At 46.3% G+C, this 20445-nt stretch overlaps 1 protein-coding gene across 1 annotated transcript in view; it reads right to left on the minus strand.

The window, feature by feature from the left end:
- LOC147662864 (REST corepressor 3-like) overlaps window positions 1-20056 on the minus strand; it is a gene marked incomplete at its 3' end in the record, with an annotated part of 152812 nt that extends 132756 nt beyond the window's left edge. Inside the window, exons 1-2 of the mRNA XM_086950844.1 lie at window positions 19825-20056; window positions 19668-19724 (exon numbers count right to left, since the gene is read on the minus strand). Coding sequence (XP_086806970.1) covers window positions 19668-19724; window positions 19825-19939 — 172 coding nt within the window. The remainder of the gene's footprint in view (window positions 1-19667; window positions 19725-19824) is intronic.
- Window positions 20057-20445: the final 389 nt, after the last annotated feature.

The raw sequence follows: 20445 nt of genomic DNA on the forward strand, positions 1-20445 counted from the left end.
GGGGCAGGATGACACTCGTGGAGCAGAGCGAGGGTGTGAGGAGGCGATGTCGGAAACAGGGCTACGTCAACATCTTGATAAGATCTTAGAAGCCATTGCGGCAACGAAAGAAGCCCTACATCAGGACATTGCGCAGGTGGGAACTGGGCTGGGGCTCCTGCGTGCAGGCCACTCGAAGCTGGTAGATAGAGTGAAAGCGAACGAGATGGCCCTTCAGGACCGGACGCCGGCCCATGCAGCTGTGGAGCTCAAACTGGGGAACGCTCTGGAACGTATAGCGACATTGGAAAAGAGGGCAGAAGACTCCGAAAGTAGAAACCGACGCAACAATATACGCGTAGTGGGCCTGCCGGAGAAAATAGAGGGGGCCAACATGATTGCTTACTTGGAGAACTGGCTCAATACGGAGGTTGCACCAGAGGGACTGTCTTCCTACTTCATGCTTGAGAGAGCGCATAGGGTCCCGGCTCGGCAGCCACTACCTGGCCGTCCACCTAGACTGGTGGTGGCCAAGTTACTCCACTATAGAGATATGCTGATCCAAAGAGTACAGCTGGGCCCTTCACCGTAGGAAATAGTAAAGTCACAATATTTCCAGATTACACACAGGAGATTCAGAGATGCAGGGCCTCTTATCTAGTAGTTAAGAAAGAGCTCAGAGAGGAAGGGATCCAGTATTCATTGATATTCCCGGCAAAGTTAAGAGTTATTTTAGATGGTACGACGCAGTTCTTTTTTGCGCCCGAAGAAGCGTGGACATGGCTTGAAACATACAGAGCGGGCACAGATCATAAAGGCCACCGACAATCCGAACCGCCTAAAACATCCCAGATGCGTAAATCCCAACGGCTGAGGAAAAGAAACAAGAGCCTGCGGAAACAGCAGCCAACTCAAATTGCTACGGATAGACAAGGGGCATTGGCGGCGACGGCAGAGATTACTGGATCGCAGAGGACTGAATCAGCGGTGGGGACAGAATCAGAGGAAGACAAGATGAGATCGGACATTGAATTCTCAGAAACGGACAGCAGTAAGGGTCCGGCGGTTACGCCCAGAACAGCGAAGGCATGCTGGATGAATAACCTGCCCGAGTCGACTCTAGCAGTTGGCACGCCAACATGGACTGGTTGAGCATATAATTGCGCCTGGGGGCGGCAGGGGGAAGGGGAAATGCAACAAGTTAAAATATGGGATCAAGGGCAGCGGGGCCTGGGGCGAGGGCCGCTGCCTGTCGGAACCGAGTTACCCCTCAATTGCCCTTAAGGCAACCTGTAGTGGCTACTACAGGAGATAGTTGAGCGAATTGTTGTAAGGTTTGGATGGGGGCTGATAGATTGATATTAGGTCCTGTTCTGGGGGGGAGGGATGAGGGTGTGGTATGGGGTGTTGATGCATGGGGGGTAACGGTGGTGTGGGCGAACGTAACATGAGAAGCATGAAGCTGAGAGGTAAACACAATGGGAACATTACCTGAACTGCGATGTATCACATGGAACGTAAGGGGTCTGAATACAATGACGAGGCGCCACAAGGTTCATGCGTATCTAGTGAGGAGGGGAATCCAAATAGCCCTACTACAAGAAACACATCGTACCAGAGCAGAGTGTCAGGCGCTGCAGCGTAGGTGGGGGGACAAGTTTTCAGCACAGCATACTCGGCATTCGCTAGGGAAGTGCTAATCTGGGTGAGAGCGGGTATGCCTTTGCAGGCCACGAGACACGTCTTAGATCCAGAGGGCAGATATGTAGCGGTGGAAGGAAGGCTGTACGGTAGGGACATAGTACTATGGAGTGTATATACCCCAAATGTGGATCAGGCACGCTTTCTCGGTCGACTATCGGGAGCACTTGCGCACTATTTGGCCGGTCAAGCAATAGTGGTAGGGGACTTTAACTCAATAACGGACATAGAGCTGGACAGGTCACATCCTCCACTAGTCGACTCTCCAGTTCGGAGATTAGCCAAAAGCAGATCAGACTGGCAGGACAGATGGGGGTTGGTAGATACATGGCGCAGGCAACATCCCCGAGATAGAGATTATTCCTTCTTTTCGACAATACATGAGCTACATGTCAGGTTAGACACAATTTTATGCTCTCACTCGATTGCCCATGTGGCAGCACACTCTGAGTACCAAGCAAGAACGATATCTGTTCCCAACCCGCAGTTAATGTTGTGCGGTCCACGATCTCTACATGGCGGCTCCGCCCGGAAACACTGGAGGACCAAGTCTTTCGTACAGAAATACAAGGGGGCATTGAACGTGACTTTGAGGAAAATCAGGGAACGCATCTCCCACGGCAGTTGAAAGGGACGCTTTTAAAGTAGTCATAAGGGGGCTATGTATCAGTAAATATTTAGGAGTCAGGAAAGTGGTGCTTAATGATGTAGCAAAAGCAGAGGATAAACTGAGGGAAATGGAAAGACGAAGGCCGGAGCAGCCGACACTACAAGCTGGGCTACTAGAAGCAAAGGAAATGGTAGCGGTTGAAGTTGAGCGGTTGCGAAGCTTTGACTATAAGGGCTATACAGCGAGAGTACATGCAGAAGGGGATAAAGTGGGAACGCTTTTGGCACGGCTAGCGAACCCAGTACCGAAAGGAGGCTCGATCATGAGAATAGAAACAGACACAGGAGCTTTGGTTCATTCACAGGCAGAGGTGCTTTCACAGTTTTTAAATTACTATGAATCTCTGTAAAAGAGCGCTCTGGAAGCAGAGGATACCGACATAGAAGAGTATCTGGCAGAGGTCCCGCTCCCACAATTAGAAGAAGAACAGGCAAAGCTATTGGGGCAGGGCATAACACTAGCTGAGATCCGGAGTGCAATTAAACACATGGCCCGGAACAAAACACCGGGAGTGAATGGTCTACCCATAGAATTCTACGCACAATACATAGACATTTTGGCACCCCGCTTATTGGAGGTCTTCACAGAGGCCGGGGAGCTAGGCCACTTGCCAGTGTCGATGCGAAAGACGCTGATTATCCCTCTACTAAAACCAGGGCGAGCGGACGTAGATGTGGCCTCTTATAGGCCATTATCCATGCTGACGGCGGACTATAAGATTTTGAGTCGGATACTGGCGACCCGACTCCTGCCACACATGACTACGCTGGTGCACACAGACCAAGTGGGGTTCATTCCAACTAGGAACACTGCTTCAAACATACGAAGGTTATTACGGGTTATTGGTGAAGGCCACCATGATTCACGATTACCAGTGGTCCTTTCTGTAGACATGGAGAAAGCTTTTGACAGCCTGGAGTGGGCATTCCTACACAGGGCATTGGAACGGTTCGGGTTGAGCGAACAATTTGAAAACTGGACGAGAGTATTGTATTCCTCGGCAACGGCCAGAGTGCGACTGGGGGAGGTAATATCCACCCAGTATCCAGTTCTGAGGGGGACGAGGCAGGGGTGCTCGTTGTCCCCACTGCTATTTGCATTAGCAATAGAGCCCCTCGTGGTCCGAGCGCGATTAGGACAGATTTACCAGGGATTGAGGTTCAATGGCATACCGCAGAATATATCTTTGTACGCGGATGACTTGCTCCTCTTCTTGGAGAACACAGAGGAAGCATTGCGAGGAGCAATATCTTTTCTTTCGCGATATGGGGAGATATCGGGCCTTAAGGTAAATTGGCGTAAGACGGGTCTCTTCCCGATCCGGCCTTGTTCGAATCCACCGATGGTAGTGTGGGAGATTAAATGGGAACCAACGTGCCTCACCTATCTGGGGGTTAGAATCTATCATGACAACACAGATTTGCTGGAAGGGAATGTGGGGCGCTGTATAAAGGCTCTGAAAGGGTGTATGGCGTTCTGGTCAACACTCCCTCTATCGGTGGTGGGAAGAGTGGCTTTGCTCAAAACGGTGGCTTTACCCAGATTGCTTTACTATTTCCGTACCTTACCAATTTGGATACCACCGCGAAAATTTAAAGAACTAAGGTCCCTGACCATAGGCTTTCTGTGGGGTAACGGGAGAAGGCGAGTAGCGCTGACTACTTTGATGAGACCTAAGCTAGAGGCCGAAATGGCTGTACCCGATTTTGAGCTTTATTATTTAGCGGCGCAGCTGCAGGTTCTAACACAAGGTATTGCAGTGGAATTTAGGGGCCCTAAAACTATGCGAGGAAAGGGGATACAACAACATGTCCTATCTTACATAGTCCTACAGCAAAAACTTGACCTGCGGGACCTAACAATGGAAGAGAGGACGCTGAGGCTATGCTGGAATAGGAGCCAACGTAAGGCCGGGGTAGCCCACCCATGTGCACCGGAGATTCCACTGGGAATGCGGACAGCACTTCCGCATGGAGGGGAATGGACCCCCCTATTGGAATGGGAACAACTGGGAATCCAAATGGTGGGGGCTTTGTATATGGATGGGGAGTTGATGCCCTTTCAGGCGATACAGGAAATGAATGGTCTCCCTGAGGGTAGCTTCCTGATTCATGCAGCGGTAACAGCGGCGATTCGGAAGCACTGGAAAGGTGGGCAGGCGGAGCCAGTGACTACAATGGCCTGCCAATATGTCGTTATGGCAGCGGGAACCATTAAAGCAGTCACATGCCTTCAATCCAGGATGTTACATGAAGGATTGCGACCGTTAGTGGACCTGAATTTAAAGTGGGAACCGGGTATAGGCCGACCAATACCAGATGCAACATGGGACCACATTCTTAAGAGAACATGGAAGGGAAGCAGAAATGCGTGGTTCCAACAGGTACAATTCTTTATACTACATCTAGCTTACCTGACTCCGGGAAAGATTAGGAAATATTTCCAGGTCCAGGACGTGGCATGCCCTAGATGTTTGGAGAGGGATGTGGAACTGGAGCATATGCTATGGCACTGCCCGACTATGGGGAGTTATTGGGCAGAAGTGGGGGAACTCTTGAATGCTATAATGGATAGACAACTAGAATACGACATGGCAACTTGCTTGCTGCACTGGTTCCCACACACAGCTAAAACCAAAATAACTAGCAAGTTTATTGATCTAGGGCTATTATTAGCTAAGCGAGAAATAACTTGGCACTGGAAATCAAGGGAAGGACCATCAAGCAAGCGCTGGCGCACAGAGTTCTGTATGTGGGCGAGTAGCGAGAGTGACATCAGGTTCCAACAAGCTAAACAAGTGGAAAATGAAAAGGCTTTGGAGATGGCAAGAGCTTGGGAAGCACTGGTCCAGGTTTTGCTGGAATCACAATCGGAGGAGAGGGATGAATAAGTAATAATCGTGCATGTGATCATCAATAAGTGAACAGTGTTGTGAATAATTATCTGTACAGCTGATAATGTGATGAGATATGGGAGTCTGAAAGTGCCCACACCAACGAGAGAAAGGGGGGAGGGATCTTAGGGGCGAGTTGGGAGTTAAACATGGGGACATATTTGATGGATATGGATGATGTGATAAATGTTTCAATCTGTATGGTGGAAGAAAACCAATAAAATGGGTTTTCAAAAAAAAATAAAAAAATAAAAAAAATCAGGCAAAACCAAGTAAGATACCAACGCAATCAATTAAGCTCCCAACAGTAGAAGACTCTTCAAGACAATCAAGCACTCTATCAATCCTGATTGAATGCCCTGACCAACACTCCACAGACTAAAGCAATGCCATCAACCATTTCTTCAGTGAAAATCTAGGGAATACCAGACAATACATCAACAATGTATCTCTCCTGTACGCCTGTATCTCTCCTTAGACCACCCCATGTAGCATCCTGCAATGCCAACCTATCAAAGTCCTATTGCTCGTCGATCTCGCTGACATACTCAACTATCCCAAATCCACCTAATTTGAAGAGGAAGTCCTACTCTTACTCAGAACGCTCTCTAGACACACTCTCATCACTTATTTTGACTGCTAATCTAGCTTTAGACCCTGCAGTAGCATGGAGACATCTAATTTACTAATCTTAGACACACCCTTCTGATCACAGACAAAGATGACCCCTGCCTGTCACTATTGCTGGACTTCTCAGCCACCATGGAAACCATGGACCATCCCAACGTCATTCACACCCTGAAGTGGCAAATTAGATTCACTGGCAAAATTCTTCACTGGTTTTCCTAGCTATCCAACTGACACCAGTTTGTTCACACCGGTACCTCCTGGTTGCAGGACATCCCCATCACTGAGAGAATCCTCCAGGGTCCCACTTTATCCTCAGCCAACTTCAATATCTGAATGTAGCTCCTTGGGGCCCTACTCACCAATAACAGCATTATAGCTCCTTGGGGCCCTACTCAATAACAGCATTATATTTCACTGACACCCAACTATATTCGAAAGCCTCTTCTGTGCTGTAGATGCAACACCTCCGGCACTGCCTGGAACTCATTCAAACCTCCATGTCCAGCACCTACCTAAAAGTCAACCCCACCCTCAGATAGAATTCCTGATATTTTCCAAGAACAAAAAACAACGAGTCTAAACCTAGCTCCAATCACATGTTCCTGGCCATATTCAAACACCAAATGTCACTCAACACCAAGTCACTTGAATTCTACCTGAACATCGAACTCACCTTCAAGGACCATATAGCAGAAAAAAAACTGTCTGGTGTCAGCTCTCTAGTAACTAAAAAAAGGTGAAACGGATCCTCCCATAAAGCGACATAAGAACTGTTGTTTAAGCCGTTGTATACCCCATAAAAATGGCAGTACACCCTATTTATTTATTTATTTATTTATTATGAAGCTTATAGAGCGCGCGGCTACCCTCAGCGGGGGTGTCCCGGCGCTAAGACTACATGTTTATCACAGAGAGGGTTGCCTAGTTCATGTCCATCCGAAAGAGGAGCAAGGGCTGCTGGGGACCTTGCTAGTTAGTGTTTGGAAAACAGCCAAGTTTTCAATTTGCGACGGAAGACTTGCTCAGATTTGATGAACCTAAGGTCTAAAGGTAGGCTATTCCAGAGCTTGGCGGCTGTAACAGTGAAAGTTCTGCCGCCACTTCGCGTGAGCCTGAATCTGGGGATGATCAGCAAGCGTAGACTGTTGGATCTCAGATGCCTTACTGAGGAAGATATCTTAAGCCTTTTGCTCAGATAGCCTGGGCCAGTGCCATTGATTGCCCGGAAGGCAAGGATCAGAACTTTGAAGTCAATGCGACGGGCTATGGGGAGCCAATGTAGCTCATCTCGGTACGCTCTGACCGAGTTGCGGGAGGGGATATTACCAATGAGCCTTGCTGCCGCTTTCTGGATAATTTGAAGTCGGTCAATGAGATATTGGGGGGCGCCGGCATATAGGCTATTGGCATAATCAAGGTGTGCCGTAATGAGTGCCTGGACCACCGTTTTACGGGAGGTCTGGGGAAGATAGGGAAAGATCTTCCTGATCATACGCAATTTATTAAAACAAGCCGCCGTAACTTTATTGACCTGGATTTTCCCGGACAAGGTGTTGTCAAATATGAAGCCAAGGTTGCGGGCAGATTGTACCCTACTCTATGGTTTCCCAGATTCCGCATCGGCCTTACTTAAAGGCACCCTATATGTCTCACCACACCTCATCAAGGACATGAGGAAATATGCTGACATGATCACCACCCTGATGGAATGCCACTGGCTCCCCTTACAGGTTTTTACCATCTTCAAAGCCAGTTGCTTCACCTAAAAAGACATCACAATCGGCACTCTCTCACCAACTCCAGTACTTTTCGGCACATGCAGCCAGGACACCATCAGACTGGAGATGAAGTGCAAAAAAGAAAGGCAAGACAACTGGCATTCTTCATATATGCACTCATGATCTGGAACAACATTCCTTTACTTATCAGGACTGCAACAACAATTCTTGAATTAAGGAAAGAGCCGAAGAAGCTTTTTTTTAAAAAAACACTCTACTTCACGACATAGTAACAGTCCACTTCTAATCTCAAAAGCAAGCTACTCCTCCACTCACTCTTTAACTTGATCTTTGCCTTCAACCCTGAACTGCACTCTGCTGCCTCTCTGTTGGGTTTGCACTATAGAAATAGTGGATACATACATTGGCTTGCATCCCAAAGCTGTCACACACAGGACGTCAGTGTGAAGGGTGCACCCATCACATCTAATATGCATACGCACTCTATAAAGTATAGAGATCTGAAGACCCACAGAGGTGTATTTACAAACTGCTATTATGAGTCAATGTACAGCTGATAATAACCCTTTACGCAGTATCGATCTTTACTGGCCCTTGTTTCTTTGCCAGGACCATAAGATTTGAAGGTGCACATTTCATTTCAGCTTGTTATGTTTTGGACTTTGAGAAGGCGGTAAATTTGAAGGGAGTTATTTTCTTTAACAAACGTATCAAAATCGGGACACTATTTTTGAGAACTTTTTGGTGTTATATTTTGCAGCTCCTTTTCCATCTTTATTGCTTTCCACTGTGCAGCCTTGTTTTATTGCACCTCTACCGCCTTCAGGAATGATAAGGATGCTAAGGCGCCTACCACCTCGGGCGCACTATGCCTATGGCAGTGTGCAGGTCCCCGGGGGAAGGGGTGGGGCTGGTGACGGCAGCGAGTGACTTCTTCCAGAATAATAATCCCAGCAGCCTAAACCTCCAATACAGTGGCAGATCGCGCAATAAGTACCTGACCTTTTCAGATTCCTCCTCTGACTCAGACCAAGGAACAGGGTCATTTTTCAACCATACTCAATCTACCAACCCTATTACCAATATCCACGAACACATCCCCTGCCTTTTTTAGACAGAGGTGGAAACAGGGGAAGGGGCTTCAGAGAAGGGTGGAGCACACCAATACAACAGAATCAGGAGCAAGGGTTTTCAGGACACGACACAGGGTTTACAGACGTTAGAACAGAGGATGAGTGTGTCCGAGCTTATTTGCAATGAGTTGGCGCCACACTATAACTCAACATTTACTGGAATAGACCCTAATACCACAACAGACCTTAAGCCAGTATATAACCTATCGAAACATCCCCTAACTGAAGTTGAAATGAAAATACTTAAAAAAAGACTATCTTTCGTTCCAACTGTGGTGCAAGACCCAGTCGACACGAAAACAGAGGTTTTTAAATTCCTACGCAAAATCAGGTTAAAAATGTTCTTTTCTGAGTATAGTGAAAGCAGCGAAATGAATATCAGTGGACTGAAGAAGAAGTCGTCTTTTTGTCCACAGAGCACGGCTATGCTTGGTGAAGTCTTGTTCTCTGAGGAACAGACCTTATGCGAAATAGATCAGTTGAATTCCAAACAAATCAGGTTCAAATCTAATTTCTCTAAACAAGAGCAAATGGCGCTTGAAGAACTATCATGCAACCCCCTTACTGTTATAAAATCAGCAGACAAAGGAGGGGGGATAGTGCTATGGGATAGTGACAAGTATGATGCAGAGATTATGCGCCAATTTAACAACATAGACCATTATCGTTCTCTGACAGATAACCCCACAGCCAGATTAAGAGCACAGATATTGCACTTGACCACAGAAGCCAAGAAAGAATATGAGTATCTAAATGTCACTGACCAGAGGATACCCAATATATATGTACTTCCGAAAGTACACAAAAATGTATCCCAACCACTTTTGGAGCCTGTACCTAAATATATTGATGTATTTCTCAAGCCTTTCGTAGCTCAAACCAAGGTTTATATCAGAGACACAATGGATTTTATATCCAAGATGGAGCTCTCGGTGTTCGATGGAACCCAACAGTTGTTGGTGACCTTGGACATCGAGAGTCTCTCTACAAATATACCACAAGGTGAGGCACTCATGGTAATGTCGTTGGTGCTTGATCAAAGACCAAGACCATATCAGGTCCCTACTGATTTTTTGTTATCATTGGCCCTTATTTGTTTGAAAAACAATTTATTTTCTTTTAAAGGTGATTTGTTCCTGCAGGTAAAAGGCGTAGGGATGGGTTGCTGTTTCGCACCTTAAATAGCCAATCTAGTAATCGACTATTTTGAAATGAGTCACATCTTCCATGAAGCGAACCCATTTGGGGGTCACATCCTTGAGTGAGTTCGCTTCATTGACGATGTGTTCATGATTTGACAGGGTACACAGCGGGAGCTTGACCAATTTCATCTTTGGCTCAATGCTCGGTCTGCAGATTTGAATTTTACAAAAACATCAAACAATGAACGGATTAATTTCTTAGATGTTTGGATTATGGACAAGGAAGACAGGCTTGGGGTTGATTTATACATCAAACCTACCGACCGAAATACATTGCTGTAGTATACGTTAGGGCACCCACGGAACTTGAGACATAATTTACCCTTTGGGCAGTTCCTGAGGGTGCGCCGTAATTGTATCGAGAAGGAAGATTATTTTAGACAAATGCCAAGATATTACAACACAAATTGGTAACAAGAGGATATCCCAGAAAATTGGTCAGTTGAGCTCTTAATAGAGCATGGTACACCCCTCGGGAAAATATGCTTACCCTGAAGTCCAAACAAGAAGCTGAGGAATTGGTGTGTGTGCTCACCTTCAATCCTAAAGCTAATAAGGTCAAACAAATCATCCCCAGAAACCTTAGGTTAATAGAACATTCGGATATTCCAAAACAGGCGTTTGCCTACCGAAGAGGGAAAAATTTGAGGAACTATTTAGTAAAAGCGAACAATCCACGCCAGGCGACCTGAGAGGTATGCTGGGGTTGCCACCAGTGGTAGGACATTATAGGTATTCAACAAGGGGGAGAGAGGAGAGGGGCAACTACCACTCACTAAGAGTAGGAGGTCCAGCACCAGCGTATGCCCCAAGAATAAAGACAAAAAAGGTGCTGAGCTGTTCCTGTGAAGGAGAAACGTACGGGTTGAACTAGTGTGGTGGTGCCACTGTCTCAGTAAGCTCACAGTTGGGCATCCATTTTGTTGGATGTAATGCCCTCACACACCTTTGCAGGTGTCATGCTTCATCATCTGGGCTGCTCCTCGTTGGGTCAGCGCTGCAATACCCAACGCTCTCACCTCAAAGAGTTGCTCAGTCTGTCAACAAACGAGAGACTCTAAAGTCGTGGAAATAAACAATAAAGAACACAAGCAGTTTTTTTTTCTAATTGCAACACAAAAAACTTAGTGTACTCTGTGACATGCCCATGTGGGAAAACATATATTGGACAAATGATACAACCTAACAGGATGCGGATTTTACAGCATAAATCACGCATACGGTGCAAATTATTGCCCTGTTTGTTTCCGAAATATGGCTTTGTAGAGCAAGTTCGCGTGAGTGATTCAAGCGGGTAACGAAGGAGGAGAGGACACCTCGGGTGTTTTGGTACCTTGAGGGGTCGACCTTGGACTAATTTCCATAAAAGGAGGCAGCGGGGCACGGGTAAGTGTTGGCACACTTACACAAACCTCTAAGGAATGAGGGTGATTCCTATGTTGGAAATTTGAGAGATAGTTATTTTGCATAATGGGCATTTAAATTTTTGTCCCATTTCTGGTTTTGTAGATGTCCTATCGACCTGCAAAGGATCTAATCCTTGGGCATAGAGTTCGACGATTCAGCTGTATTCATACAGGTACAAATGTATGTGGCTACTTGTGCAGCTCTTAGTAGGTTGTAGAAGGTAGTCACCTGTGTTGACACGTTTTAGTATCACCAGATCTTCCTTTTTAAAGAATCACTTCACTGCAGGGTTTTGTTGGTGTGCATTTGGTGTATATTAGTTAGTGGCACTTTAGAAGCTTCCATCTACCACTGTGCACGTCCCGGGGCTAAAGTGGAGCCTTGTTGTTTAGCCAGCCTGCTTCTTACGTTGGGGATGTTGTGAGTAAAGCCTTGGTTTATGTTATGTTTTGTGCAGTAAAGTTTTAACCCTCTCCTGAAGAGGCCTAAGGAGATGAGAGGCTGAAACGTGGTCACGTCGACGACACTGTTAAGGAGGAATCAATGGAAATTTAGTGTGCTTCTAAATTATAGGGTGTCACACTGTAAACAAACTGAAGTAGTTGTTTGACTCAGAAGTGTGTTTATGACTACCTCTGAGTGGTCTGTCCAGATGTGTATAGAAGCCACTATCAAAACTTTATCATTCTTTAGGGTTACTTTGTTTTTCTATGTAGAGTTTATGTCCATGTACAGAATGTGATGATATGCCATTTTTGTATTTCATTGATTAGGTATTATTGGCTAAGAGGAGATAATGTTGTATGATATATTCGTTGTGAACTAAAAACACAGTGAAGTTAAATTAAAAGTACCTTCATGAAAAATTGTGTAGTATTTATTCCTTCATACCGTTTGTTGTTTTTCCCATTAGCACCCAGGACGAGACAGGCTTATGAAGGGGCTTTTCGCCTATTATTCTTTCCTTGTGGAAGGTTGGGAGGGGGTGTGGCATGAATCCTCCACCATCCTATCATTCTTAGGAGTACTGAGGAATGGAGGGCATTCCACAGCTTGCGCACTGCGCCATATGGTGGCAATTTCAATTTGTGCAAAAATGCGGGCCAGCAGGATCCAATGGGCATTTTCATAGTACAGAGGGGTCTGAAGGGATGGCAATGCTTACAGGGGTCACAGGTGGATGCTGGGTGCCCTATTGGCATAGGTACACTATCAGAAGTATTGGGGTCGCTGGAGTGCATCTGTAGGTCCACCGGGGAGGATCATCTGTTAAGGGCAGCCTTTGCGGTAGCCTTTTATGGAGCTTTCAGGGTAGGGAAACTGGTGGCAAGCAATAAGAAGGATTGGCAAGGAAAGCTACACTTAGTGCACATACAGTTGGATGGGGGTTCGGTGTCCCTATCGATTCCACGCTCAAAAAAGGACACGTGGCAGGGGGGACCACATCTTACTGCAGACGGTGCAGGGGAACTTGTGCTGTCTCACAAGCAACCTCGAGGCATTCCTGGCTCATAGACCTCAGGACAGGGAGCCCTCTCTTAACACACGCAGACGGCACCCCTCTCATCAAGATTCAGTTCACCAGGGTTCTTAGACTAGCCCTCAAGGCAGCTGGGACTGACTCTACTGAATTTGGTTCCCATTCCTTCAGAATTGAGGTGGCCCCAGAGGCCACTGCAATGGGACTTTCGGGACAGGCGATACAGAAAACTGGCAAGTGGTCCAAGGAATGCTACAAGCAATATGTTATGCTGCACATGCTTTAGGCTCTGGTGTTTTGTCAATAATGTTTTTTTCTTTTTGCTTTCCACAGTTTTCATGTCCTGTGATGAAGGAAGGAAGCTTGCTAATGTGCTCTGGTCACCGGATTCATGTGCAGCCCAGGTGCTCGCCGAGGGAAACAGAAGTATTGGTTGTAGGTCATTCTTCTGTACAAAGGTTGAAGGGTGTTTTTTCCACAAGAAATTATATGGAGCGGGCCTGCCAGGACTGACTTAGCATCTCTTTCATGGGCAAGGGGGATGGGAGAGTTAAGGAGAATGATGGAGTCCTGGTTAGGTATGGAGCGTATTCCCCCCGGCAGTAGTGGTAATAAACCTGTGGGTCAAAGATCTGGTACATCTTGGCAGGAGGCACTGATCACCGAGATGGGGTGGTTGGCGAGGAGATGCTCGCAGTCAGTTTTAGCATAGCTCCACATCATCCCGGGTTGCAGTTATGGGGGGAGGGGGGGGGGTCAGGGGTCGTCTGGTCCCTGAATCATTTTGTTAAGTGAATTAATAAAAAGATGGATACGTTGTTTAGGTTCCTAAGACTCCAGACCATGAGGGGGGGAGAGGTTTTTCTTACAGGATGGTGCCCACCTTTCAAAGTTAGGGAACAAGTTCTTCTTAGAAAATTTGTTGCCTTGGTTGACCCTTGGGCAAGGCAAGATATGACCTTGGGAAAAGGGTGCAGATAGTTGGGAACTATGCTCGCCTGTGGTGCTAAGATTATGATTGGTAGGGCATTTACAGTCCTTAAAAAGCTTCTCCAATGTTAATGGGGATAGGCGGGGGGACAGCGGTCTCTCAAGGACCTCAAGTGGGTGCTTAAGGCAAGTCGGCAAGAGGATGTAGAGGATGGGGAAGTGCGCACTTCCAACAGGCTTGTACGGCAAATCCCTGCTCTGGCGCCAAGCTAGCAGCACAATCCCTTGGGGGTGGTATTTGAGAGCGTAGGGGGTGCCCGAGGTGGGTAACCTTCTGGTCAAACAGGCCTCCTGTGCAAGGTTACTCTGGGTAGGGAGGCGGGGGAACCTCAGAGGTAGTTAGACCAGTCATGATCTTACGTGTAGGCTCAATGCAAGATATGCAGAGACAATGTATAGTTTATTAGTTTATGGTTAGGAATGGCTATGTATTGGAGTCTCTGTTAAGGTTAGCCATCCATGAATATATATATAATATTGTATGGAGTGTTATGTGGGTCTCTGCTTATCAATGTGAAATGATCATTTTTATGATGTGTGGTTTGTAAATAAATCAGGCCAAGGGTTGTTACGACCCCTAACCCAAAAGTTGGAGACATCATAAGGGTGGGGGATCCCGGGTGTAAATGGTCGGCGGGCTGCTATTCAAATTGGGGTGTTTAGGGGGCGGAGACTCAGCATTACCTGGCCATATTCCCTTGTTTGACTGAGACAGAGGGATTCACAATACTAATTCACCACTAATCCTTTATTGGTTCCTGAGTAATGTGCTACTCGCAAAAACTTGCTTCAACACCTCATTAGGGGTAGCAAGCGCTATATAACTGCAAACCTTTTGAACTCTTCAATCCCTCCGCTATCCTTCTCAAACCAAATTAACATATACACCACTCAAATTACTTTCATATTTCACTATATTAACTCACCACTAATACTTTATGGGCTCCGGAGTAGTGTGCTATTCGCCGAAAAAGCAATTCAACATCCCATCCCATCCCAGGGGTAGCAAGCGCTATATAAATGCAAACTTTTTTCCCTCTTCTATCCCTCCACTATCTGAATCCACCTAACTGACTAACATACCCACCACTCCAATTACTTTCCTATTTCACTATACTAATTCACCACTAATCCTTTCTGGGTTCCAGAGTAGCGTGCTAGTGGCCGGAAAAGCGCTTCAGCACCTCATCAGGGGTAGTAAGCCCTATATAAATAAATTACAATACAATACGTCTGGGGATGGTGGGCCTTTATAGTCACTGTAATCAAAAGGGTCCACCTCAAGGGGGTTTTAGTGTGTATCTTGATGACTCTGGAATGCACACACTTGTTTAAAATACCCCTCACACACCAAAAGGGCCCTTGGTGTCATGCTTCATCATCGGGGTCTTCCCGCCCGGCTGCCGGACGGGGCAGTGCTGCGACAAGCGACTACGCTGGAGCACCTTTATAATTGTGGGTGCTATGTGAGTGAATTGGAGTGAGTGTCAGTGGGGTCAGGAGTGATAGAGAGGCGATGTTAAAAAATACCTGGTACAGACTATCCAGCCAATCCTTCTGCACTATATACGTATATAATGTGTGATTTCTGTTTATGTGTGTGACTATCAATGTAAAATTACAGGTACCTCCCTGGGTTTCCTAGGGATGGACAACTGCTACATGTATGTCTGTCCACTTTTTCTTACAGGTATTTAGGACATAGCGCCTTGGGATACGCGCATAATTAATACGGTGCTCTTGTCTTTTCAGGCATACTACATGAGTATCTTATTTAGAAAGGGATGTGTATTAGAATATAAAGTATATATCCATACACATAGATCTTTTCTTCACTTTTTTGCAAATACACCCATCGTGGCGACACACTAGTGAGTGACAGGGGGATCTCTTACCCCGGTCCTGACGAAGGGGCATGGCGCCCCGTAACATGTCGACCCACACAGGAAAGTAAGCTCATAAACCCGCTTACTCTTTCCAACTCCACTTTTTTTTACAATACCAGCCAGTGTTCATTAAATAGTCTTTTTTATCACTAGGCCAGGTATTTTTTAACATCACCTCTCTATCACTCCTGACCCCACTGACACTCACTCCAATTCACTCACATAGCACCCACAATTAAAAAGGTGCTCCAGCGTAGTCGCTTGTCGCAGCACTGCCCCGTCCGGCAGCCGGGCGGGAAGACCCCGATGATGAAGCATGACACCAAGGGCCCTTTTGGTGTGTGAGGGGTATTTTAAACAAGTGTGTGTATTCCAGAGTCATCAAGATACACACTAAAACCCCTTGAGGTGGACCCTTTTGATTACAGTTACTTTTGCAAGAGGAGGACGTGCCCACCTCAGTGCCACGCAGCACTACCTCTTCCTCCCCCCTTTTTGATTTCCCTGGGCCTTTATAGTCTTCACTGCCACCAAGAACTTCTTATATGTTGATAAATAAAGTCTGAAATTAGCCAAAATGAATTGTTGAGAACACGTTGCAATTGTTTACCACACAGGTGCAACAAATTCAGATCGCAGCAATGGGCAACAGTTTGCAGTTGCTAAAAGGATTTAATAATTGCAGTGAAAATATCATAACAAAACTCACAAAACGACTGAAAACAGTGTAGCTGATTTTTTATTTCATTTTATTCCTCAGCCTGCACACTAAATCAAAACGGCAAAGACCTGTACCAATGTAGATACTTTCACAATGTTCGGGAGGAATGCAGAGACATCCTTTAAGAACAAACTTGCACAAAGGTGTGCCGACAGGTGGGCTATCCTCCTCTTTCCAAACGTTTAGCTCTCTCTCTCAGATTTCCTCAGTGACACAACAAGCCCAAACAAGAAAGACACCTCTGGAAGACGCCATTAACCTTTACTTTGATGCAAGTCATAATAGGCTGAGTGGAGTCAAGCACAGGAAGGTGGAGAAGCAAGAGTCCAAAGGTGGACCAGCCTACTGGAGAGATGACGGGTAGGTGGGGATGAAGGGGAAAGTTCATGTTCACATGGAGGAGAGAAAGGCCCGGAATTGGTGGGATCCAGATGGTTGTAGGCCAAGTCATTGGGGCAAAATGCAACAAAAACAACAGTGCAACACAGTTCATTTTACTACGGCCCTTAGCTATATTGTTTCAGAAAACTTTCTTTTAACTTGCCTATCAATTACACTCAATAGAAAGAAGCAAACTGTTAGGAACTCGCTATTCTGTATGCCTAAAAAACATGCCTGCCAAAATTCGGAACACATAAGAGATGGAATAAACCCAGTATGTAATCAATTTGCATTTAACAAAGCTCGTGTGTATAGTGTTTACCTTAATTGGACTAATTAAATTTACTTGTGTAACAATAACAATGTGAACAAGGTTATAAATAACACTGTTTATTACTACGACAAGATGAGTAAGCGTCACTGACTTTCGCCTCCCACACCCCCAATTTTTTTTCCTACTCCCAGAACTCTGTCTAGCCTGCAGGGGAGAGCCATTGTAGAAGAGCCAACAAACAGAGGGGTCTATTGATGTACATGTGGCCCTATCCAAATTTCGCTAACGTACTGCTGCCAATGATATGCCTCAGTGCCAAGTCTGCCGATAGATTATCGAAGAAGCTGGGTATGCCAGGTTGTAGGAACTCTAAATTCAAGATAGGGAGAGATAACAAGGCACAAACAAGTTCATCCTTCCATAGAGAACTCTAAATTACTTGTTTTGAGACCTGTGGAAAAATGAAAGAGGTGGGGCGATTTACATTGTCTTGTGACCATTCACTCCCAATCAGATCACTGTGCAGCACTGACTAAATAGGATGAAAGAATCAAGTGGAGGCCTTAGCAGTAGCGATGGCCTGTGTACTACACCAAGCCACTGAAAATATGAAACAGAACGGAAGGGGCAATGTGTGTCAAAGGCACAAAGAAACAAGCCAAGAATGCTAAACATGTGGCTATTCTAAACGAGCTTTGACTGAAAGAAACTGAGTGTTTGGACATTGTCTTATTAATTTATTACACGTTCACAAAAGGATGTAGTAGCTTTTTCAGGAAACAGCTCAAGACTTGACACTTCACCAATGAGCTACTTTGGGATCGGGACTATAGTTTGGCAGCTGAAGACTTTAAAATACAATTGTTGCCGTTGTTGTTTAGTATGCACGTTACTTGGAACATCTCAGGCAACTTTTCCTGTTCTAACTTGTGTTCCCTGCTGCAAACTGCATCCAAATATGATTAACTTAACTGAGTAACTCTGTTGTACGGGCTGACCCACAGTCTGTATATGTATTTTTATGCACCATTATTTTTCACAATTACAAGAAACTGACAAACAGGCTAATCTAGCTCTAGACAGATCTACAACGAGCAAATGGCCATTTGAAGGGGTTCGTCGTGAGTTTTTATTTTGTTTTATTTCCCAAATTTTCAACGCTAACCTGCCCTCAAAAGAAGGATAAAAAATTATGTCTATATTGCTCAGCTGCAAGAAAGGTGGGAAATAAATGAAAAACATGTCAGATTCCGAAATCTGGCCCATGTTGATTCTGAAACAATGGCCCATGTGGTTACACAAGACAACCTATCCGAGGCCAACACACGCAAAATAGGAGAATATGAGAACTAGTAAATTGGCGAATGAATAGCTGCATGAGTAGGTACATCGATGTATGAATGACTGTGCACAAGGCTAAAGTATTAAGTACTGGCAGAGAGCAGGCACCTCTCACCAGCAGATGACAGCAACCTACAACATACTGGCCTCGCTCATTAATGCGCTCAGCCTTAATTAAGCGTTCATCCAGCCACACGGTCACTTATTTTTCACTCATTCATCCACCCTCATTTATCCATCTGTGCATACATTATTCATCCATACACTCACTTTATCGTGCACTTATTCACCCACGCACCCTACGACTCGCGCATTCATTCTGCCTTGCACTCGGTCAATAACACATTTGCCCATGCACTTCCGTATACTTGCATTCGTTCGCACCTTGATACGCTCTCGCATTCACCCAGGCACCTATCGACACAACGACTCATACAAAATCATATTTAAAAAAAGACTTATTGGCTTTTCTAGCGCTCGTTCTGTCCGAAATAACAATTGATGCGGCACTTCTCCAGCTGGTCGCAGATTCAAGGCGCATGGACTGCAAACAATAGTCAGCGCTGTTCTTTTGAAATGAAAGCAACCACTGCATGGGGTTGTCACGTGATCCGCGCTCCGACTCCCATTGGTTACTGGCCTCATGTGAGGTCTGCCATAGCACAGTAGACATGCCTACTTGACATGTTCACTGGGCAAGAATACCTCCGGCAGGTGTGTTCAATCACACACTTACAAAGGTAGCGCGAGCTGGAAAATGTACGAGTGCCATAGAAATTAAGTCCTAGGTGTTCTCTTGTAAGCTGCGTTCCCACATGAAAGCATGAAACACGCATTCACTGTGAATTCAATTGTGTACGTTCGAGGCTACCGCAGTATGGAGCAGAGGCGCCTAAAACAACATGGTCTGCCTATCAGACCAAGAAAGGAGAAAACCCCACGGATGCTGGGGATTAGAAACAGAAATGCGCTCACCAAGGATGCTGCTTGAACACAACATGACCCTGGCCAGCTCACCGTTCCTAACGAGTGGGCTGGATTCGCCTTTTATTAAATTTATTTTTCTCCAGCGAAACAAAAAATCTTATAAAACATGCACATGTTCACAGTAAAAGCAGACAATGAATAAAATAGTAAAGTTTGACTTTTTAACAGTTTAAGCGTCCCCAAAATATCTCAGTGCAGACACTGCTACCGAGGCTACCACAGGAGCAAGAGTCTGGTAGCGAACATTAATTACCGGGATCGTAATCCGGAATCCGAGCTTGGTAATCAGCTCCCACTCTCATCCCGACATCTAAAAAAACAAAAACAAAGGGATGAGTCTGATGGCCATTCTCTTTTCACCCCCACACAGCCCTCCATGACCTCTCATTCTCTGCGTTCGAGGCTCCCACCGTGCTCGTCGTCGCTGCCGCTCTCGTCGCTCATGAGCCCGTTGGAGGGGCTTTTGGCGCCGTTGGGTCGGGTCTTCCCCAAGAACTCTATCCCCTTGTCCATCATGCCAGGCATGGTGAGGCTGCGGTGTGTTAGGTGTGAGTAAGGGGCACCCCCGCTCCCGGCCGGCTCTGGGTCTCTGGGAGGTGGGGAAAGTTAAACATGGAGTCGCGGTGGTGCGGCTGCAGGCGGCGCTCGGTTACGTTCATAAACAACGCCCCTTTACGCACAGCAGGAACGTCAGTCAGCGCAGAGGCGGCGGCGGTGGGGTGCTGACTGAGCTGCTGGCGGCTGAGGTGCGTTTGCGGGAGCGCCCGTCTGAGGTAGTTACTGGACGCCGATGCCCAGTGTCTGAGGCCGGGTAGACTTTAGTGAGTGTCCGTCGGTCTGTGCGCTGCGGCCGCCCTCGTAGGCAGCCGAGGAAAGGAGCTTTGGTCTGTACTGCTGGACACAACGGGCTTTTGCCTGCCGCTTTCTATCTCCAAGGAAGAATCCCTCACTCCCGCATGTGTGCTCGACAGTGGCTGCCTTGCGCCAGGAGTGGGGGCCTGAGGCGGCAGAGAGCTCGGTGTGTATTCCGG

The sequence above is a fragment of the Lissotriton vulgaris genome, unplaced genomic scaffold (assembly GCF_964263255.1).
Source record: "Lissotriton vulgaris unplaced genomic scaffold, aLisVul1.2 SCAFFOLD_2817, whole genome shotgun sequence".
Classification (NCBI taxonomy): domain Eukaryota; kingdom Metazoa; phylum Chordata; class Amphibia; order Caudata; family Salamandridae; genus Lissotriton; species Lissotriton vulgaris.